The sequence below is a fragment of the Harpia harpyja genome, chromosome 2 (assembly GCF_026419915.1).
Source record: "Harpia harpyja isolate bHarHar1 chromosome 2, bHarHar1 primary haplotype, whole genome shotgun sequence".
Classification (NCBI taxonomy): Eukaryota; Metazoa; Chordata; class Aves; order Accipitriformes; family Accipitridae; genus Harpia; species Harpia harpyja.
In genome coordinates this window covers 76,294,609-76,316,904 of record NC_068941.1, presented here as the reverse complement: position 1 = coordinate 76,316,904, position 22,296 = coordinate 76,294,609, and the positions used below count along the sequence as shown (strand labels likewise).

The window sequence follows — 22,296 nt, the reverse complement described above, 5'->3', positions numbered from 1 at the left end:
ATTGGAGTGTAAAGAGCAATTCAGATGACTTTCTATTTTTGGATGAGCTGAATAGCTTTTTAGATTCTGTCAGCTGTGTTGACTAGGCATCCACTTGCTTGGACAGCCAACTAAAAAAAATATAGACTCCTGCATTTAGATCTTGGTGAACTGTGGAATAAGTTTTTAAAAACATAAGAAACTTCTTGCATGCTGTGCGGAATTATGAAAACAACGGGGGATGTTCTCGAGTCAAATTATTGTAATGTGTTATCACAAAAGCGCAGGCAGGTATTTAAGCCTTTTGCAGGAGTCACACTTCTGGTGCTCATTGTCTTGTTTGACGTCATCTCACACCACGAAGAAAGCAATCCTTCATACATGATAAATTGTGCTGTAGTTAAAATACCTTGCACGCTTAAGAATTTGATGCTGCCATCAAATAAAACATCCTCCTCATCTGCGGCATGAAAACCTCTGAGGCTCTGTAGGGTCTTCTAGCTGGGTGAGGTTAAGAGGGGGGTGTCTGAGGAGGGAGCCCAGGGCTTCCTCGCTTCCCTCCAGACAGGTAGCCATCACAAGCCCAGCTGTCTGTGGCATCCAGGGAACATGGCACTGCCACACAGAGCTGCTTTTGTACAACTGGAGCCACATTTCATCACAGTGAAATAAAATCTTGTCTGATGTAAGGAAACTGGTGACAAATATTTCTTAGGAGAGAAGAGCAGGCAATGACTGAGCTCCACCTTTCTTCCCATTAACTAAAGAGTTAGTTACACTGGTTTCATGTATATGTTCCAAAATCTAGACAACTAAGCCTTAACAATTCAATTTCTCGGCTTTAGATCTGTTATTCCTTTTCGATACTGTGTCTTCCAAAAGCAAATATTAAACAATAATGACAGGATAAAAGACTGTTAGCTGGAAATGGACATCCTTACCTATATGCTCATAATTCTTAGTTTCAGCAGTAGAGGTACTCTGAGTCTCGGGGAAATAAGCTGATACTTTAATTAGTGTTCAACTCTCTATACATATGTAAGTGCATGTATTTGCATTGGGGCCCGTCTGCAGAGTGTTTCTGTGGCTGAGTAGGTTTGCAGAAGAGAGTTGAAGGAGCACCATCAGGGGAAAATTCTGCAGCATCTCAAATTAAGAGGCAAGCTGTGAGTCTCTGTAGAATTTAAAGGCAGAACTCTAGATAACTAATACATTTAATGAGCATAAAAGCTGAGAAATGCAGCATTTGGGCAATAGGTTTTCCACTCAGCAAGTCTTACTAAGTGACTATATTAGTAATTATTACTGATTATTGACAATAAGTCAATTATTTTTTATTGACTTGCATTCAAAATAGAGCTCTGACACTGATCAAGTGGCCCTATTGATCTGACATTTTTAAAGAGGACCATGCCTTAATTTTTGTAGTAGCTTGAGAGAGCAATGTAGGAAATCTAAAACTACATTTCCTCACATCAGCACCTTTTCTAGGAATATACAGAGAGATTAATTTTTATGCCAGTGTAATAATTCTTCTGTGCAGAACTCTGAGCAAAGTTTTCCCGGTTGGTGAATAAAGCTGTTTGACCCCAACAATGACCAAGACAGACATACTCAAAACCACTCAGCCTTCAGTAAGCCTTACCCCTCTGACCTGGAATTCATATACCGGCATCATATACAGGCATTTCCCCTGTAACTGCTCCCCCTGACTTCATGGTGCCTCTCTCCCACGTTCTCCACTCTCTCTGGTCACTCCTGATTTTGGCTTTTAGGGTCTGCCCCTTTCCACAGCAGGTCTTCCTTGCCCACACCCCACACCACACTCTGAACTCCCCACTCTTCTTCAGCCCTCCTAGTGTCCCTCCAGACATCTCCTCCAGACTTTATGCAGGGAGATTATGTCCTTTTTCTTCTTGGTACCCTCAAATCCACCTATTTTACCACCAATTTCTTTTTTTCTTGCTACTGGCTCTCCAAAGTGTAGCTGCTCAGCTGGCTGAAAAATCAGCCACGTTCACTGAAGGTCCAGACTGTGAACTCATGGGCCAGACATTCAGAGCTCAGTGTAAGACTGTCCAACCAGTTTGTTTTTCTGACATTGTCAAAAAATTGATACCTTCTGTGCCGTTATTGTTCTCGTAGTGTGCTTTTATCATTCATGAAGTCTTTTATCATTCCAGTTCCATCGCAAATCATTTGACATTGAATGATAACAACTACAGAGAAAGATGAGATTTTAAGCAGGGTTGTTTTTTACTAAAAACTAATGAAGTTTGAGGGCTAAATAAAGCCAGAGAAAAATACGGTTTGAACATCAAAATGCTTACAATATGAACTAAACCTGACAGCAGGGTAAAGATAAAGATGTATAGAAAGAGGGCCCACAGTTTTATCATAAGAAACTCATATTTATCTTCTGAAGTACCTGTCCTCATAATTAAACTCCCAAATGTAAAAAAAAAGTGTGAAATGTGCAATAAGAATATCACTGAAATAAATCGTGAGACTATAACTTCATTCAGCACAGAATAGTCACTGTGAAAGGAAAAAAAAAATAGAAGCTCCAGCCTTGTATTGTTTTTATCATTAGACTAGAAAGCAACTCCTCTGCACTCATAACAGCACCAAAGTTTCATGTGTATAACAAGATGAACAGGTAAATGACTGAATAAAAACTGGTAGTCACTGAAGAGAGGTTATTTCTCATTTTTGTTAGTCTGACTGTAAAGATGATTTTGATCATCAGTGTAAAGAATGACCAAATTCACCAGAATCTAATTTAATATATTTTGGTTCATTGAAAGTGTACCACCTACCAGGTGCTGTTCCTGCCTTGCAAGGTCCCAGTTTGGCACCGTATTTTAAGGTCTTTCCCTGCTGATAGCAGTTCTGCATGTGCAGGAGCACCACAACTGCTGAATTGCAGGCTTGCCTTGTCTCCTCTGCTGCAGAAAAGTGCAATTATCCCCACTGGGTCAGTAGGAAATTCCCCTGGGGATGAGTGTAAGCTGCGTACGCACATGTTGGGAGAAGCAGAGGCTCATCAGTAGGACTGTCTGTCTTATAGCATCAAAGCTTTGAGCTGCTCTGCTTTCTCCTCTGTAAAACCCATCCAGGGGAGTTGGGACAGGAGTTCGCAGAGGATGTAGAGATGTTTGAAAATAACCTCGAGGGAACGCCCCAAGGAGCTCCCAAAAAAGGATATAGAGAATAAATGCAAGAGAAAAAAAGTTGAGAAGGCAACTTCAGCAGAACAAATCTCATGGCAATCTTAACTTAATTAACTTAATTACAGTCCCTGCCCACCAGATGATTTGTTTTGAAAGATTAAACTCTGTCTGATGATTAGTGTTGCAACTCCCACTCTTTCTCATCCCTCTGTATATCTGCTAAGTCAAAAATTGTACAAAGCAGACCACATCTCACCTGAAATATCAAAGCTGTGCTGAAAGCTGCTGAATGCATTTCTAAGGCAAGAAGGAAACTTGAATTGCAATATCCTTTAATGAAATGCCTTCTGCCCCACCATGGACAATCTACTCAATTCCTGAGATACAAAAGACTATTGCACTCATGAGGAAATAATGTAAATGTGCACTTTTTGCCTTAAGTCTTTGTTATTTTGCCATATATTAAACCAAAACTTACATTGTAAGGAAATCTCCAAGGGAATGATAAAATATGCTATGTATGTATTGCTCATCCAAGCTGAAAAAATGTTGCAACCATTAAAGCAGAAAGAGGAGAAAGAACCAATTGTCCATATGCTGCTATTGGTTTATATGTTGCTCAGCCTGAAGTTTACAGTCTCTTTCCATATTCCCCCTCTCCATCTACATACTTTAATCAAAGATTTTAAATTTCTTCACTGACTACAAACCTAAAAATGACTTAAGTACATTGCATGCAAATCTGCCACTTCAGTGGAGAGAATATGCCTGCATATACAGTCATGATGTGAAATTTCCAAGAGGTAAACATATCAGAATACTTTTAAAATAACGTTAACAACAGAGCTTTGGAAAAAAGGATCAATATTGTGTCAGAGGAGATTGGCTCTTGTTCTCTCCTCTGTTAATTAAGCCTTCATTCATTGCTAATTTGATCTTGCTGGTGAGAGGAGTTTTCATTCAGCCTCTCCTCCCCTCCCAGCTGGCCCAGGGAGGCCGGGACAGCAGCACCACCACCCCAGGATGGCAGGTGGGGGCTGGAGGGTCACAAAACCAGGGTAAACTAGGCAGTGTCATATGAGGAAGGCAATTCATACTGTGGATACACTTATGCCTCTCTAGAAGGAATGCTTAATCATTTTAATTACCTATTGAAAATTATTTAAATGTTATTAATACTCTTGATTATTATATTTAGAATTACAGTATCAACATGCCATTAATATGGTGGTCTTTGCTAGTATACATAAGTTGGGAGCAGATGCCTATACTAAAATCACTTGAAGCTTTAAAGCAACACCAAGAAATTTCTAACAGATTTCTGAGAAAGAAAGATGGCTCTGATAGCACTCACACCGCATTGGCCACAAAGAAACTAGCAATATACTAAAGCAGAAAACTGGCATAAACCAGATCAGATTTGTGGATGGAGACTTGAGATAATCTTGGCTATAGAGCTCTGCTTCAATTCTGTCAGCATCTTCTGCTTCAGTGTCTGAACCTATGAAAATGGTTCATGATCAAAATTTTAATACTGAAGAGTGGGGGAAGGAAGAAAGGAAAACATCTAATTTCATTATCCATCAATAGGGTGATAAATGGCATTTTAATACATAACATGTACCCTGAAGACTGCTTTTATAAGACTTTTCTTCCTAAAAGGTAGGTTAATGTAAAGGGATTATTAAAGAAAACCAGAAGGAAGCGAAAAACAGTAACACAGACAGGTGATGGCAGCTGATTTAGGTGGAGGGTGTGCTCTACAGAAAATAGAAGCAATTCATAGGAAAGTCATTACAACCCCAGAACAAACGCAATGAAGGGCTTTAGGAAAGCCCTCTGGAAGACAGACGTAGATGAAAACACCAAACCAATACTATGCTCCCTGCCACAGTGACCGGAAAGTGGGAAATGCAAAGCATGGAACTGGCAAATTGGTGTGTAATACATACATGGACTTTCTATGTTGCCTTTGAGCACACGCCACAGAAAAGGATGTGCTGAGCCCAGGCATCAGGGGACCTGCTAGCATCTCCAGGATGCTGGCTACCACACTCATTGCAGCAGCAAGCTCTAGGGCAAAGTAATTCCCTAGTAGCTTTTTGTTGCCCATTTTCAAAAAGATTTGTACCTCCCGACGTGGCAGAGAGTCTGAATTTGCCTGGGCCTCAGTTTCTCTACACTGTCTCCTCTTCCTGTGTACTTAGCTGTGAACAGCATGAAGTGCTGATTCCCTGTGTGGATATGCTTTATCTTGCTCCAGGAGAGCTGTGTTTTCCAATAATGAAGAGTATGGAGCTACAACTACTTGGAGCAAGTCAGGCCTGTATAAGTCCACAATCCCTAGTAATGCTATTGTGATTTTAGAGTTTTAGAAAAAACAAGATCTTTCATGTTTATTATGTCTGTTGCAGCTAAATGACAGTGAGGTGAGGAAGGATTCAGGAAAACCTTTAAATCAGTGTGTAAAAATTACAATTCAGATAAAATTGTTTGAAATTCTTTCTAGTTGCATTATAGAAGAATTAGTAAGACATAACTTTTTCTTCCAGGTACATGTTATACACTCCTCTGTCTAGATCATATCTACATTTGTGTGGGTGTCTGTTTTTAAACAGAGAAGCAAGCAAAAAGAAAACCAACTATAATCACAGGACTTATTTTTTTTAGTGAAGGACACTTGTTCTCTAGAGCTCTATACAGCACAAACAAACACTTAGGATGGGCTCAGTTTAGGTTATCTTTGGCCACTGGAGGTTTTTCACCTAATGCAAGGTAGTTGGCCAAGCTCAGTCGACAGTTCAGATCTTCCCTCTCCTAACGTTGAACGGATGCCTAAATTTTAAATGATGTAGGGCTTGTGAGATGAGTTTTCCTTGGCTAAACAAAATATGTCATGTAAGCACATTCTTACAACTTTGCAATAATCAGAAGGAGGATGAAAGAAACGGCTGAGGGGCAACTTCATCTACTCACTTGAAAACTGTAAGGAACAAAGCAATCCCCTGCTGACTGCAATGAGGATCCCTCAGCAATGGGGTATGAAAGGAGTGAGGGTGTGGTGGGTGTCTTCTGGTATTTCACATGAGTGATGAAGGGAGAGCCCACTATGCCCACGATAAAAGATTATATCAGTGCCAGTGGCAGGACTGCAGCACCTGATGGGGCATCACGCATCTCAGAGTGTTCCCTGTGTCTCTTCCCCAATACAGGCAGTTTTACTTCATTAGTAATCTAGTCTCTGGATATTAAAATCTCAGTGTGTTTCCAAACCAACTTCATTTATTTGCAGTATGTCATCTGGTATATCAAATAACTTTTTATTTTACTGTTGCCGAACAGAAGCAAAATTAATTTGTTCTTGTAGGTAGAGAACTCTGTTCAAAAGTTGAAAGGATTGTTCTCTGCATATTCATATCTTGTGATATCTAATTTTTTTTTAAGGACACGACTGAAATTTAAATACATTTTGTGCCTACGTTTTGTGAATCACTTCCTTTTTGATCAGTGCTGGTTCATAAGCATTCAGCAGGTTTTCTGTGCTCTGTGGTTTGCATGATGTTTCTTTTTTGGCTGGCTTTGATATGTTTTCTAATCTGCTTCTCTTACATAACTCATTGCTCAGGTCCTGCAATTTGTCCTTGGAAATAATGTGGGCTTGCACTTGTTTAAAGAACATAATAGAATGACATGGAAGAGACATAGGAAAACAAATTAAGAAAATTTGATGGACAGGCCTCTTGACCTGTCATGACCTTTGGTAATGCTTATGGGTAATTTTTTCCTGTTTCATCTACTTCAGACTCTACTATATTTTCTTCTTCACCTGCACATGCTTATGAGCAAGAAGACTACTAGTATGCACTGAAATCCATAAGGAACTGTGTCCTTTTAGCATGTCCTGGTAAATCTCAGGTTGGCACTATTCTGCCTGTGACATCTGTGAAAAACAATAAAGGGCAAATTCTCCATTTTCAAATAATTTCCAAACCTATTTACTGCTTACATACTAAATGGACAGTGTTACGAAGGGAACATTTTAAATTAGAGTTTGATCTTTTGGTGTATGGTATCACAAGTGAGACTGGGAAAGCCCATTTTAAAGAAGAGTCTAATCATTTGCACATATTACCTTATTTCACCAGACTGCTGAACACCTTGAAAGGCTCAATGGTAATGAACAAACAGGCATCTGCTACACCATAACCCAGCCTAGCAGTGCTGAACAAAGAGTACAGCTTGTCTAGCTGGTAGCAGCAAGACACCCTTACTCTGCAGTGGATCAGCTGGCAGAGGAAAATGTAATGCTCGATTTGTCACCATTTTCCTTTAGCTTTTGCCCACCCTGCACTGCTGCTGAGTAGCTGTTCAGAGCTGGAACAGCTCCTGGTGCTACTCTCCATTGGATGCAGAACTTGCAGGAATGGAAAACAGAGTGGTGATCACAGTAGCCACACAGCAGAGATCTGCCAAGCTGGATTGATTCCAGTCATATTGTGCTTCAACCAAAAATTTATATGTATGTTTATATATGTACACATACACACACAAATGGTTTTGCATTCAAAAAACCCCACTGAAATAAAAAAGCCCTGGGCATGCAGATCAAACAGCTAGTCCGGTATCCTAAAATTGTCCTGGAAGGTTACTGCAATTTCCTTTCCAGACATCTGCCACATCCAGCCTCCTTTCTGAACAGATGAAAACCAATGGAGCCAAATGATGATGAAAAGTTGTAATGACAATGCAGTTAACACTTGCCCCTTCAGAAAGAGAAAATGTGATTTTATCAGCACAAGCGTGTTACTTGGGCAGCAGCCGCAGCACTGCAGGGCCAGCGCTGCTCTGAGCCAAGGCTTTAGCTGCAAGAGCATCCTGGGAGAGACAACACTGGAGCAACTGCTGGAAGAACCAGCTGAATGAAAGTGGGCAGCCTACTTTGGTGAGGAAGCAGGTGGTTTTATTGAAATGTATGAACAGCAATATTTGTGAAAGGAGGAGGTTGAGTTACTCATGGCTGAAATAAGTTTATTCAGCCTTTGATGGAAAACTTTTGTCCAGCACATTATTCACTGGTATTATACAAGCAGTGCTGGAAAGAATGTGTTTAGTCATACTGTCTTGAAATGGCAGAATGCCAGATTTGATCCAACATTTGAGAATGAATAAGACCATGTGAATTGTCAGAAGCCTTTCTGTGTGTAGTGGATCTGATGGTCTATAATAAACACCACTCATCCAGCTTTCAAAGCATTATTTTTTCATTTAAGAAATGTGGATAAAATATTATTACAGTAAGGCTGTGAGGAAATAAGGTTTTGGGATATAGCCATTACCTGTGACCAGCAATTTAGAGATATCTCAATATTAACTTAGCTGTTGTGTAAGTTAAGTGAAAAATTTGCCCAGAATAGCCTTCAAATCATAGCTTGAAACTTCTAGCTTTTCTTTTGAAATTTTTCATAATTCTGGCTGAACATCTATATAATGCAAACATTTACAATAGAGCTGCGAGACACACAGTGCAGCATTCCTTATTAAATCCACTATTGCAGCATTGTGCGTGACAAATATGGATTTTATATACATGGATGTGATTAATAAAAATGAAAAGTTTCATAAACACACCAGAACAATAGTGGTTTTTACACTATTTATGGATAAATTTGTCCCTGCAGAAACAATACTTCTGTTGCTGAAATGATTGCCACATTCAAAGTACACAATGCTAACCACATCAGCAAATACAGAGGCATTGCAAGGCATCTCCAAGAGGAACTGGCATAGCACTGATCTGGACACTTCTACATCCACTCATACATGCCTGATAATTTCTGTCCCCTTCATTACCACTTCCTCGTATACTAGACTCCTGGGGCTGCAGATTAACCCTGAAAAAAATGTTCTGACATGTTGCTAGATGCAACAGTAATGGAAACCTGAACACATTTCATACACATCTGTAAATATTGAGGAGGAGTTAAGTTCCTGACTCACACATCATATATTCAGCTCTTTATAATACTGCAATTTGAAAATCCACCTACCCAGTCTGGTGAATCATTCAACTATTCTTTCTTTGCAGCCCAGACATAATTTAGTAGGGGCTCTCTCAATGACTCTGTGACTCACTAACCTTTTTTTCCCCCTTTTGCTGCCAATGCACTCATTTAAAAATGAAAGATCTAATACAGTTTTGTAGGTTAGTGTGTGAATGCTGACTGGAAGCATTTGGTCACAGTGATATTGCTGAGGCCTGCTACCACGAAGTATAAACACCAACCAGCTCACTGGTTTCACCTCTTATCGAGACAGTGTGTTTGCAATGATAAAATAATGGCTACAAGTCTCCTCACTGTGCATCACTGCTGGCTCAGCTCCTGAGCCAATTTAAATCAGCATTGCGCTCTTGATGCCAGCCACGCCACAGAGATTTATGGCAGCTGAAGACCCGTCCCACAGAGTGCTGTTCCAGGTGGTGGCAAGGCAGAAGGCAGAATGTGCTGGGACTCTCCTGGCTAAATAACGTGTTCACTGGCGTGTGGATCATTTGGGATTTTATGGTAATTGGTGGGAAGATGAGAGACGAAAGGCTCCTTGTGCCACAGTTGGGTGATTCGGGCAGTAAGTACTGAAGTGGGAGAGCCACGCTCAGATCTCAGGTCAGCCAGCTTCAAAATAAACTTCTCTTCTATAACACAGCAGAGTTCTGAACCAGACTCTTTATACCCTCAACAATAATCCTAGCCAGCCAGCCAGTAAGATCTGCCACAGGCTAAGAAACAGGTATTTTGACACGTCTGGTTTTGTGAAAACTTTTGGGGTAGAGTAAAAGCAAAAACCAAACCCCAGAACTCGCCCCTAAATCGAGCCAACAACCAGCTCTAGACCCTTCCCGCCTTCCCCCGCCTTAGTGCAAATCAACAAGTATTGAAGCCAGTGGTGTTACTCTATACTACAGCCAGTGCAAAAGAGAAAAGTAAGCAAAATCAAGTGCTTACAAGTCATGACTAAGTAATACAGAAGAGAGCAAAGTGTCTTGCCCAATTTCACAGTTGGACCATGGCAATGCAGACGCTGTCACATATAAACAACCACAGAGACTTCAGTCCAGTCCTTCATTCTCTTAAGACATCTGCCACCTGTCACAGGCTTTTCTGTGAAACATTTTTAAGTCACAGGCTTGTAGCAAAATACAAGTTCTGATTACGAACTGGATTTTCTCATGAATGTTTTGACAGCCTATTTGCATAAAATGTCTCGTCATTAAAATGAGGGTGAGAAAAATGCTCATCGATTTGTTTTTCACCAAGAACATTCCTTAAGGCATAGAAGGAAAGGTCAGCCAAAATTCTGAGTTCCACCTTTAAAATATTCTCTGAGAAAGGAAAATGTATGCAAAATACATGGAAATGCTCTAAAATAATAACAGTGTGCTAAAGATATAAAATTTCAGAAATTGCCTTCAATATTTGTAGGAGTTTTAACTGCAAGCAAAACAACTGTTGCAATGTTTACTTGAATTTTGTCTTCTGCAGTTTCAGTAATACAGAACACCCATATACTACTGCACCTCAGATTAAAGAGATTTTTTATGGACCTTCCCTCTTCAGAAAGTCAGATCATACTTTTTATTGGTTCTTTATTGCAAAATCATGAAGCAGCTCTGGTAGGTGGATGGGATGAGAACTCTTAATATATTTGGAGGAATTTTTTTATACTGGACACTGGAAGATCTATGGCACAGCTTCATTTAGTTTGGTCTCTGAAACTCACATCCAGCTTCAGTAACACAGAAAACTGCTAATTTTTATATGCAGACCACTGTAAGTCAGGAAGGAATACCCTGAATTTAGCCTAAAAAGAGTAAAATGCAGGCTCAAACCCATAATTTTATAATTTCACAGTTGCCGTGTTAACATAAAAAGAGAAGTTACCCTGCTGCTTCAGTTAAATGCCAAATTGTTTAAGGAAAACAAGCAGACCCTGATGCTTGACACCTTTTTTGACATGAATACTGATTGCCAGCTGTAAGGCAGTAAAAATAACAGATTGTTGTAATCTAAGAAATGCAAAAAGGATGCACCATCTAATACTGTTCCAATTTATTTCTACTATATCTTTTATTTCCCCAAATCTCTTCCTCCTTCTGACCTTCATGCAGATTCTGCAAATAAACAAATTATTCTTTATTCTCAGCCTTTGGTTTTGTGACCTTTCCCTGATGTTGTTGTGTGAAGTTCTTGTACTGGATTACAACATTTTTGTGCTCAGGAACTTTGGGGCACTGGAGAACTAAAAATAAATTAAAAGCAGCCACAATGCTGTTATGGGTTATATTTAGTGTTTAAAGACCATAGTAAAAAACATACATCATAGTATGAGGTCAGAACAAGAAAAAGGTAGTATGAGAAGGATATGGGGCTACTGAATGGTCGAGGGCAGAAAGAAAATATTTTAAAAAACCACCCTTGGATAACAATGGAAACTTTTCAGAGATTTTGAATAAACAGAACCATGTAATCAGATATGTGATAAAAATCCTCTGGTCTACCAAAAGAAAGCAGCCCATCTGTCAAATGAAATTCACTCACCTGTGAATGATGTGGTATCTCTGCAAATAATCCAAGGAAAGCGCCAGCTCACAAATGTACAGCTTAACAGTTCCTTCATTAAAGTGGACGTTCTGCTGCAAATGGTAACGCAGATCACCTCCGAGTAAGAGATCAACCACCATGAACATGTCTTCTTCATCTTGAAAGGAATACCTGGAAGAAAAAGTTACAGCTGAGATCTCAGGGTTGGTGACGCAACCACAGCCATGCCCTGGGTTAGCTCTCAGTAAGTAGATCTGTTCATGGTAAGTCCGTGATTTGCTCAAAAGGCATACACTGATTTCTCACTGCTGTGGTCCAATCCTGCAACCAGGCTTTGTGGTGGCACTCTCTGCATAGTCAAGGCAAGCAGAGCTTGAACTGCTGCTGTACTACTATCTTGTTTTAACCATGGATTAACACCTGAACGTTGAGAAAACAGTATCTAAAATACCTTTCAGGTTTTTACTTTTTTTAAATAACCATATACTCATTCAGTTGACAAAATGGCTTACTAAATAACAGCAATAAAATGGAAGGCCTTGAAACACACTTGGTATTCACACACGTACAAGTGTAGCTCAGTGCCTGTGGAAAGTATCCTGGCAGGATGGAGAGCTGCTGACCCGAGATTATTTACCAGATTCAATACATATACACAATATTCTGTTAGCTGAGTATTTTCTACAGCTTGCAGTGCAGCTCCAAATTCAGTAAGAAATAAAACTGTAATTTTACTGCCTAACAATACATATTTTTTCAGTCTGCAACTTATATCTTATAAAATGACAGAGTCTTCATGGTTACTGACTGAATTCTTCTGGATCCTTTGCCAGAACTGCCTGTTGAATACTCTGAGGACCAAATGCTGATCTGATTTAAATCCTGTAAATCCAAAGGTGTAGCCAGCCAATGTATAGTCTGTATACACTGCTTGGGCAAGCAGGAATTTCCATGTGTTTCTACTTACCTTGCCTATGCTGCCATTGCTGTTCGTTTCTGATCTGCATGAACTGACAGAAACTCTCTGGTTTTCATTTCTGAATGCAGCTGTCTAAGACACAGTATTTTAGATTTCCCACATGGGGAACACTGAATACCTTATTTCTAATATGAAGTCACTCTTCTCTTAGAAGTTGTTTTAGAATTAATTTTGATATGAAGTTACATTAGCTTATACCAGTTGTGGATATGAACTGCTGAGAGGTGATCCACAACGATAGTGCCTCTTCCATCACCTTTTCTCCCATGAGATGTGTAATACACATTGGCTACAGATGTGATTCAGTTGTCCTGAACTGTAAAATATATGCTAAGGAAATGAAAAAGAGTGGGCTTCCAGAAAATCTGTGGCCACCCTCCCCCCAAAGGCAGAAAAGTCTATATTAGATTATTTTAATTGACAGTTACATACAGTTTCACTTTCATTCCTAGGCTTGCACTTTCTGAAATGAGGCACTGCTTAGGGGTTGTCACAGATGGCTCGTTTTGAATTTAAATGCTTTCTATTCTTTCCGAACACAGTTCTGAGAAGCGAGTGTCTCTAGGTACTCTGCTCTTCTGTTGCATTTCTGTATGCCTGCCAAATGCCAGGAGGGGAAAGCCATTTTATTTGCATTAAGTTTACTTCTCAATAAGTCAAATCTCTGAAGCAAAATAGTAAAGTAGGCGGCACATGGTGTCTGCTCGCCTCCAGAGACTCAGAATTTCATAACACACACGTTAAAAAAACAGAAGGCTTCAATTATATTCAAATTACTCTGAATGTTGCACATTACTAAGCCTGGAGCAATTGCAAAAGGAAAGCTTAAATACGTAGTTATGTTTAAGATATTTTTTTTCTTTTTTGACACTGCTGTTATTTTAAATGAAGTAGTTGTAGCATTGAGCAAATGTAATGAAAGATGTTATTTTTTCCTTCAGTTACTGCTTGAGTAAAGTGTAGATTTTGCCTGGTTTCTTTTTATATATATTAAAAAATCCAAAATTAAAATTACAGATTGAAAACTCTACTTAAATGTATAAGTGAAATATTGTGTCTAGTCTGGAACTAAAGAGCTGTCCTGGTGTCTAAAATCATATGATTACATGTCAGTAGAAACGGTTCTGATGCAACTCTGGTCTTGAGAAGGAAAATGTCCTGAGTCATTTTTTCAGTGATCCAGCCACCATAAGGCAGAGGGTGAAGGCAGGGTAAAGAGTGACTGCTGTGAACTTGCTTTTAAATTCAACAACTGTTCCCTTTCCTGGGAAAATTATGAGTGTGCTCATACTGTTTCAAAGTGTACCTATGAATGTTTAGTCTAGATAAAAGAGCCATTAGAACAATCCAGAAATAAATGTGAAATCTTATCCATATCCAGGTGAATGATAACACTTGATCAAACTGGGTTTTCACTCTAAGCATTTGTTTCTGCTGAGGCACTCTGGTTTCCTGTGCTTGTGAGCAGGGAGTGGAGGTCCTTCGTCATCGTCCAGGCAAGCTTTTGGTGCATCTGTGAATTGTTAATGATTTAAAAGAGAGATCAAAAAGTTGAACTGGAAAGAGCTGGTACTCTATCCCATTTCATTATGTCAGGAAATAATACTCTTTGCATAGAAGAGCATGTCTACAGTCAAGTGCAGAGGGTTGCGCATTAGTTCTGCTCACGCTCCATAAAAATGTAAGAGCAACCACACTAGGTCAGACTAGATGTCTAACTAGTGTGGGAGTCACCAGAGGGCAGACACAGGGATGAGCAAAGAATGCTATGGACATACAAAAAGCTTTCCTCCAGGACTCAACCAACCTCCACCCATTCACCGCTCTGGGACTTTGAGGGACTCTGTCTGGCATCTCTGGGAATCCAGGCTGGGATGACGAGAGATGAGTTTTGTCCAGGGACCTGTCAGACTCATTAGTGAATGATTGGTCTCCTGCTACTGCACCTTGCCTCTCAAGTAAACATATTAAGGTAAGTGCAATCCATACAAACAGAGCTACAAGGCTTCCAGAGGTGACTCCACCTCTAGAATAAAGTGTTTTGAAGTCAAACAGACAAAAAAACCCCCAACAACAAACAAACAAAACCTGAAGAGATTCAGAAGTATGGCTAATGTTTGCACTCATCAGCCTTCCTGCATTGGACACTTCTAAGATTCAGCTGGACAGGGTGCTAGGCCATCTTGTCTAGACCATGCTTTTGCCAAGAAAGGTTGGACCACGTGATTCTTGTGGTCCCTTCCTACCTGGTATTCTATGATTCTATGATCTGTCATGACCTGTGAATGGAGCACAGGCTGGTTTTATTTAGATGTTGAAGCTAGAATGATGCACACCGAAAAACAGCTCTTGAGGAGCTCTGTATATGTTCTCCGGTGCTCTCCTCTTTCACTTGGAGCCAGATTTTTCTTTCATTTGTACTGATATAGATCTGTGGTAACTCCGCTGATCCTGTCAGAAGTGTTGTGTATACTGGTGTAGTTAAGATATAAGCTGTATAGGCCCAGTTTGAAAGAACAGATACTGTGGATGGATATGTTCAGTACATCAGCAGACTTTTTCACCCACTATAAATTATATCGCACCTGTCACACATCATTATGTTAATCACACGCATGTAGCCATGGATAATGGTGTTTTCCCTGCACAGTCGATCCAGTTGGACCAAACCTGCATGGATGGTATTTCTCCGACTATCTGGATCAGACCACAGTGCAATTAAAGGTACTGCAAGACCTTTCCAAGAGATTTTCTGAAGGGTAAATGAGTCTATTCCAGTGAAATTATATGTCTATGACCTAGAGGAGAGCTTGGACATGGCAAAGAGCAGAAGGTCTCTGGAGCTGATGGCCACTCCACTAAGTAGCCCCTGCAGCTACAAATTTCTAAGCTACTGAATGCAGAGCAGGAGTTGCTCCAGGTCCTGCTGTGCAGCTGGGCACCGAACAGTGTTTCTCCTGCTCTGCATTAGGGACTCGCAGGACTTGGTGTACCAGCTCCTGACCAGTTTGGTTTGTCATGGTCACAAGCAGTTTAGCCCTCTGTCTCTCTCCCTTACACAAATCCAGTATTCTTTCTTTACACAAGAAATGAAGTATTCCTTTTTAGTTTCTTGCTTTTTCAATATTTCAAGAAATAAGTGGGTTTGGTTTATTGGTCTAAGAATTGAAATTGACACCAGGTGAAATATTGGCCATGGGAAAAATGAATTTGAAAATATCACTGCAGGTTGGGGAGGGGCTGGTGGCAAATCAGCCCAGTGAAGATTAGTTTTTTGAGTAAGAACTGTAATTTTACTTTTATAAGCTTCTTATCTGCTCAAAGGCAAATGACATACAAAAGGGCTGATTGGTTTTTGAAGTAAAATCAGAGGTTGTTTGGGATTTTTATGTTAACTAGGTAACTGAGAAATACTTACTGAATGAATTACAGCATTGTGACTGATATCGAATATTAATAATACATTACTAAGTTACTGTAAAGCAAAATTGTAATCCTGCTTGAAATGAAAAAGTAAATGACTTGGAGTACTTTTGTTTGTTTGTTTCTTTTTTCTTGTTTGTTTTTTAAGTAGTGTCATGAACCAGTCATAGGAAAACTGTTCTAATTACAGAGCTAGTCTCTGCTTTCTCTTGCTTGAAGAAAAGTTTTAATGCATTAGAATCAGCTTTCTCCAAATTAAGATAAAATAATAATGCCCCTAGCAACAGTGAATTGGATTTTTTTATTATCTTGAGACTGGAAGATAAACTACCATTGAACAAAATCCTCCATGGAAACAAATTTAAACAAAGCACTTTCTGAATAAGTTATATCTGTTTCCATATTTATATCTGTATATTTGTTTTAATAATATCTATTTTTTGTATTTATATCTTATTTGTATTTATTATTTGTATCTCTGTCTCTTCACAAAAGCAGTTACAGATGAATTATTAAGATAATTTTTCCCCTTTGCATTCCTTCATCTTAGTTAGCCAGGGTAATTTTTTGTTGAAATCCTGCCAGATGAGGCACCCAGTATCCTGAGTTCTTTTTTCATATGTATTACCTGGGGAAGAGGACATCATAATGGATATTTTATATATGATGTTAATTTAAGATTAAAAACACATTACAAAAATTTCATCATTAAGCCCAAACCAAACTTCATAAATCTGAGATAATCAGTTAAAGCAAGATATGCACAGTTCAGACAGTCAGATAACACCTCTGCACTGTACTGAATATGATAAATGATTAAGTCTTGGTAGCTCCTAATTACAAATTTAAAGAAGGATCTTTTTCCAGTTTTCCCTTGGTAGCATTAAAGGCAGGAGGTAATTTTTTTAGTGACATGAAGCCCCTAGTGACTGTAGATTTTCCCAGTGAAGATGTAGATGTCCTGGAACAATGCAAAGCAGAGAGCCATAACAGTGCCTTGCTTCCTAATTTTGCAGTCAAACCAAGGAACACCAAGGGCTTGGGAAGAACTGGCCTTGTGCCTTGTGGGTTCCCTCTGTGAGCCCTTCTCAATTCCTGTTGCAGAGCTGGTCAGCGTTGGCCTGGACTAGCAAAGCCTTGAGAAACCTTTCAAACACAGACAGATCCCATCTGGGAAAACTTCTATAAGCCAATTCAGTTTGTCCAAGGGAGAGCAGGCAGGTAATGGTTTGACCCTCTTTAACTGGTCAGACTGGTTTCCTTCAGAGAAATCATGCGGCTGCATCTGGACTGCCTACTGCAACCTCATGGAGATGTCTGAGCTAGGTCCAAAGAAACCACCTCACCCAGATACAAAGTTAGATGTGGCACGGAGGCATTGCCCCTTTTGTGAAAGCAGAATTTACTACCTCTGGCAAAGCAGGAGGCTGGTCTAGTTAGGCTAGTCTGGCTTCCTGAACCCGAGCTAGCACCCCTGTGCGGTGTTGTGTGAATGTACCAGCTTCTCTGGGAAGAGTCAGCTCCACTTATGGTGCTTCACTGGTGTTGCAGTCTTGAGTGTTCAGATGATAGGGTTTTAATTACCCGAGTTAGTTACCACTAAGTCTGTTTGTCAATGAGAATTTCTTCTCTGTAGGAAAGATTGTTCAAAACTAAACTTTAAACTTCACAAAGGAGTTCAAATGCTGGAGCCCTTATCCCAAACCAGGCTCTTGGGGCTTGAAGCTCTGATGTTTCCAGGGATCTCCAGATCTCCTAGGATCTTTATCTCACAACAAAATCTACAGAAACAGTAGACTGCCAATGCTATAGCAATCTCCTAGGAAACTATGCCAGTAAGCGGTGGATCCTAAAGGTTGGGGAACCCTTTTTGGGAGGTACAGCAAAGTTGAAAATTGGGACTTTTACTTAAGGACAAGCTTTTGAAAGAAGACCTGCTTTCTGCTGGAAAACCAATGATGTGAAGCATCATGCTACCACAGCTGATTCTTCTTGGCTTTCACAGAAATGAAACAAATTTTTACCAGCAAAATAGTTACTGACTTTCTTTTTACATTATGTATAGTTCTACACGACTCCTAATTTCAAGGAGTCATCTTGCTACATTGCTAAACAGAGGCAATCAATGCTGCAGCTGTATTTGCGTAATAAAGATGCCCAGTGAATGTCATGAGCATACTAAGACAAGACTGTTTTCTGCAGAGCTCTTAAGGCTTGCACAAAATAAGAATGCATTGAAACTGCCTCTGGAGAGAGAACAATGGAAAATGCTATTAGAGTCTCCCTGGGAAATATGAGGTGAAATGGGCAGGGCAGCACACTCACAAGACTAGACAAGGCACAGCAAATGCAGCTGCAGGTGAGGATGGGGATGTGGCTGCCCAGCTGCACTGCCCTCTCACCCTTCCCACGCAAGCACTGCTCCGGGAGCTTTCCCAGTTCTTCTGCTTGTCCTCGAAGCTTTTGGGGACAGAGAAAACTCTTCTGTACTCTCTGCATGACACATAGCATAAAGAAGTCACCAGGTACCTAAGTGTCAATAATATAATAACATTTACTAGGATTAATGTTCCAAATAACTAGGATCCCACATCTAACTGGCTTGTAACTTGTACAGTCAGAGTTTATATAAAAAGGGGTTTATATTTTGCTGGGGTAGAAAAATCAGCATTTTATCTTTCCTTTATAAAGTAAAACATACTGCAAAAGTATAGCACACAGCCTTGTTACACTCATTTATCTGAAAGAAGCAAACAACTGAACAAAAAAAAAAAAATCAATTGGTAGTCTGTATGTAACTTACAAAAAGCAGTATGCATTAGGTAGCAGAGAAATATAAACAGGTTTTGCTTGATATATAGTAAAAAAGCAATTGTAAAATTAGTAAAAATTCACTGCTTTAACCTGAATCTAAGGAATCTTGTGCTTGGAATTGGTAAGAAAGTACATTAAAAGCTAACAAAATCATTAACACTTATATGCTATAGATTATACCATATGGAAATGTTTGATTGCTAAAGAAAAACTAAACCTGTGTGACATTAAAATATAGTGTAGCATACAGTACTTAGAATTCAAAGATATTACCAATGAATTTATGAGGTTATAGGCAACTTGCATCATCATCATGTACAGGTGATGCATTATCCTGCAATTAAGAAGATTCTGCCGTAATGTCCTTATGCAAATAGAGGGCATAATTACTGGTTCTGGTGTCACTATTTCTTGATATGTTTGTCTTGCTTCGGTTTTTTTTAATAGTCCAATTTGTGTAACTATGTTATAGAATACTCCTCATCCATTGTTAAGCAACAATAGGTTCACCCAAGACTTGCTGTATTGAAAAAGAACATATCACTTAAAGGCCTGAATAATTTGGCATTTGCCAAAGAACTGTACACTGAAGAGCTAGGTAGAGGAGAAAAATATAGGTCCAAAACTCCCTGGTATAGGTATGGTGGAATATAATATAGGTATAATATAGGCTGGTGTAGGTATCAGTTATAGTATAGTATGGGTGCCAAAAATAGTAACTTTGTTCATTCATACATCAAATCTTTACAAACCTGCCTGTGCTGAAAAGGTGTCCTGAAAACTATTATACCCACTGTGACTGGGAATAGCAAATACTTATCTTTGAATTACATATTTCATAAAATGAGATGTTCAAACTAATCAAAGTAATGTCAAGTTTGTGTGTTCTGCCAGCCAAGGACAAGCCTCAAGAGACAAACCCCCAAGATTTATGAACTTCTTAAATACAAGTATGCAAGTATTATGAAGGCATGTTGGAAATGATCCTTCATAATGTCTGTTTTGCTTACATTTCTATAGATTTCTTTTGTCCTTTTGGAAAATGGGTAAACATTGGTTATTGGAGTTTGCAATTTGTGCTTGCAAAATATTTGATAGAACTCTATTGTTTCAAAGCAATGGAAAAACATTTATTTCCAAACTCAGAAAGACAAGAGTAATTTCTCCAAATGCTGTTAAAAACAAAAGACAATTACTTCCTTTATTTCTTTATAAATATATAAAAATATCTTTTGGGATTATGTAAGAAAACTTTTGAGAACAGGAAAACTCTTCTATAAAGAATTGAGTTGTTTATGCTTATTTGAAATACCTTCTCAAATTCTATTTAGCTCTGCTGTGACCAAACAGGACAACTTAGAAAAAAAAATAAAAAGTAGCCTGTTGATGAAGTTGAAAGATACCAAGAATTTCTGTCTCAACAAAGGTAGTAAGAGACATGTTACAGACTTATTAGCATAGTATATATTCATATAACCAACACCAATTAATTTTAGCTCCCAACCAGCTAAGGGTTATCAATTACAGACAGTTTAGTATTCATCCACACATGGAGGAAAAGTCTTTTTGTCCCTCCAGGACGTTGAGGAGACAAGGCCACAAACCCTCTCTGATCTGAGAAGTAACTGCTCATCATTCCCATGTGCACTGCCACAGCATTTGGCTCAGCTCATCACGAGCTATGCAACCATGCAACAGGCAGGCAGCAAAGAACGCTAATGAACTCAACACATACAAGCAAAATGCAAAACAAATAACTGTTGTTTGTTGATTTACTATGCACTTTGCTTTCACCTAATGAAATAAACCTCGTTAATGTATTTTTATATGTGTAAACTTCAGGTTATTGATCAATGCTGTTTTGAACTGTTCAAGTTCCTTGTGAGTCCTGATCATGTGAGATGGTTTGCCTTAGAGCGGCTTCTCTTTTACTCCTTCAGCTGGCTCTAATCAACCAATGCTTTGCTCTGTCTAAAGGAAGCTTCTTTATTTCTGCCTCTCATTTTGCACATGCTAGCAAAGGATGAGGTCATTTGAGATGTGGGTTATGGTAATAACTGTGGATATTTTGCTTGTCCTTAATCATGGTGTCTTCTCTGGTATGGTAGAGAACCATGTGATTAAATGTAGGTGGTCATCTATTAAATTAGAAAGAGTTCTTACTGTTTAGACTGTTTTCTGTTCCTCTAGACTGGGGGTGAAGAGCTTAGAGCCAGGGTTTGCATATGGCCTGCAGTCATGTGAGGTACACATATTTTAGATTGTGATTAGGTAGTGTTCACTGAACATTAAGACAGGTGTGTAGAATAATTTTAGATGGAAAGACTCTCTGGAGGTCAACAGGTCCAACCTCCTGCTCAAAGCAGGGTTAATTTCAAAATTAGATAAGGTTGCCCAGGGCCTTGTCCAGGGCAGTTTTGAAAATCTCCAAGGTTGGAAATTCCACAGCTTCTCCAAGAAGTGTGTTCCAGCCATTCATTGAGTTTTGAAGAGACTTTTTGCTTATATCCAGTTGGGATTTCTCTTGCTGCACCATGTCACTCTTGTTACTCTTCCTTTCAGTGTACATCTCTTTTAAAAAGAGTTTTTCTCCATCTGTAGATATTGCCATCTTTATGTCATCACCACCACACCATTGGGTAGTGGAAGACTGCAATTAGTTCCCTTCCTCAGCTCAGCAGCATCATGTCCCAGCTCTGCTCTCTAACCCAGGAACAATGATACTTCTCCAAATTTTGTAGACAAGGGTTGGACGAACTTATTCCAAGAAAGACCACTGCAGGAGGTAACTTTTGAGATGAGTGACATTAGTTGAAACCTTCACAAACATTTGCTTGAGGCCTAGAAAATTTCAGACAAATAAGATGAATTTTTGGTGCACTATGATTGAAAGCAGAAAAATTACCACACAGCCACATTGCTAGCAATCACTATGACTCTGACAGCATTTTTATTCCAATACATTAAGTGATCCATTTTTCCAAGTGGTCCATCTCTAAAAGTGCTTTCTGACAATTTGTTTTTCAGGAGAAAATTAATTACTTTTCTGGTTCATTTGCTCCTATACTTGTAAATGTAATGGCACAGTCTCATGATAAAGTCTGTGTTTTCTCAAATATTATAGACCAATGATAAAGTAAAACTTGCAAATGAATGCAAAATAGGCTCATGTCTCAGCCTATTTGTTTAGGATTTTTAGCAGACTTGGATGCAATATGGTCAAAGCTCATTTTAATTGTTCTGCTAACACGAAAAGCATGGCAGCTTTCACCAAGTTCACTCAGCTTTACTCTCTGAGTCCAAAGTCAGGTTCATTCTTCATCAATTTTCT

The 22,296-nt window shown here is 39.2% G+C and overlaps 1 protein-coding gene across 5 annotated transcripts in view; it reads right to left on the bottom strand.

The window, feature by feature from the left end:
* The window catches only part of STK32B (serine/threonine kinase 32B), a 189,328-nt gene that overhangs the window by 80,686 nt on the left and 86,346 nt on the right, over nt 1–22,296 (bottom strand). For all 5 annotated transcript variants that reach the window (XR_008234171.1, XM_052780495.1, XM_052780499.1 and 2 more), the window contains one exon: nt 11,747–11,920. Coding sequence is in view for 4 of the 5 variants with exons in the window: in XM_052780495.1 (XP_052636455.1) it covers nt 11,747–11,920 (174 nt within the window). In the remaining variant the exon portion in view is untranslated. The remainder of the gene's footprint in view (nt 1–11,746; nt 11,921–22,296) is intronic.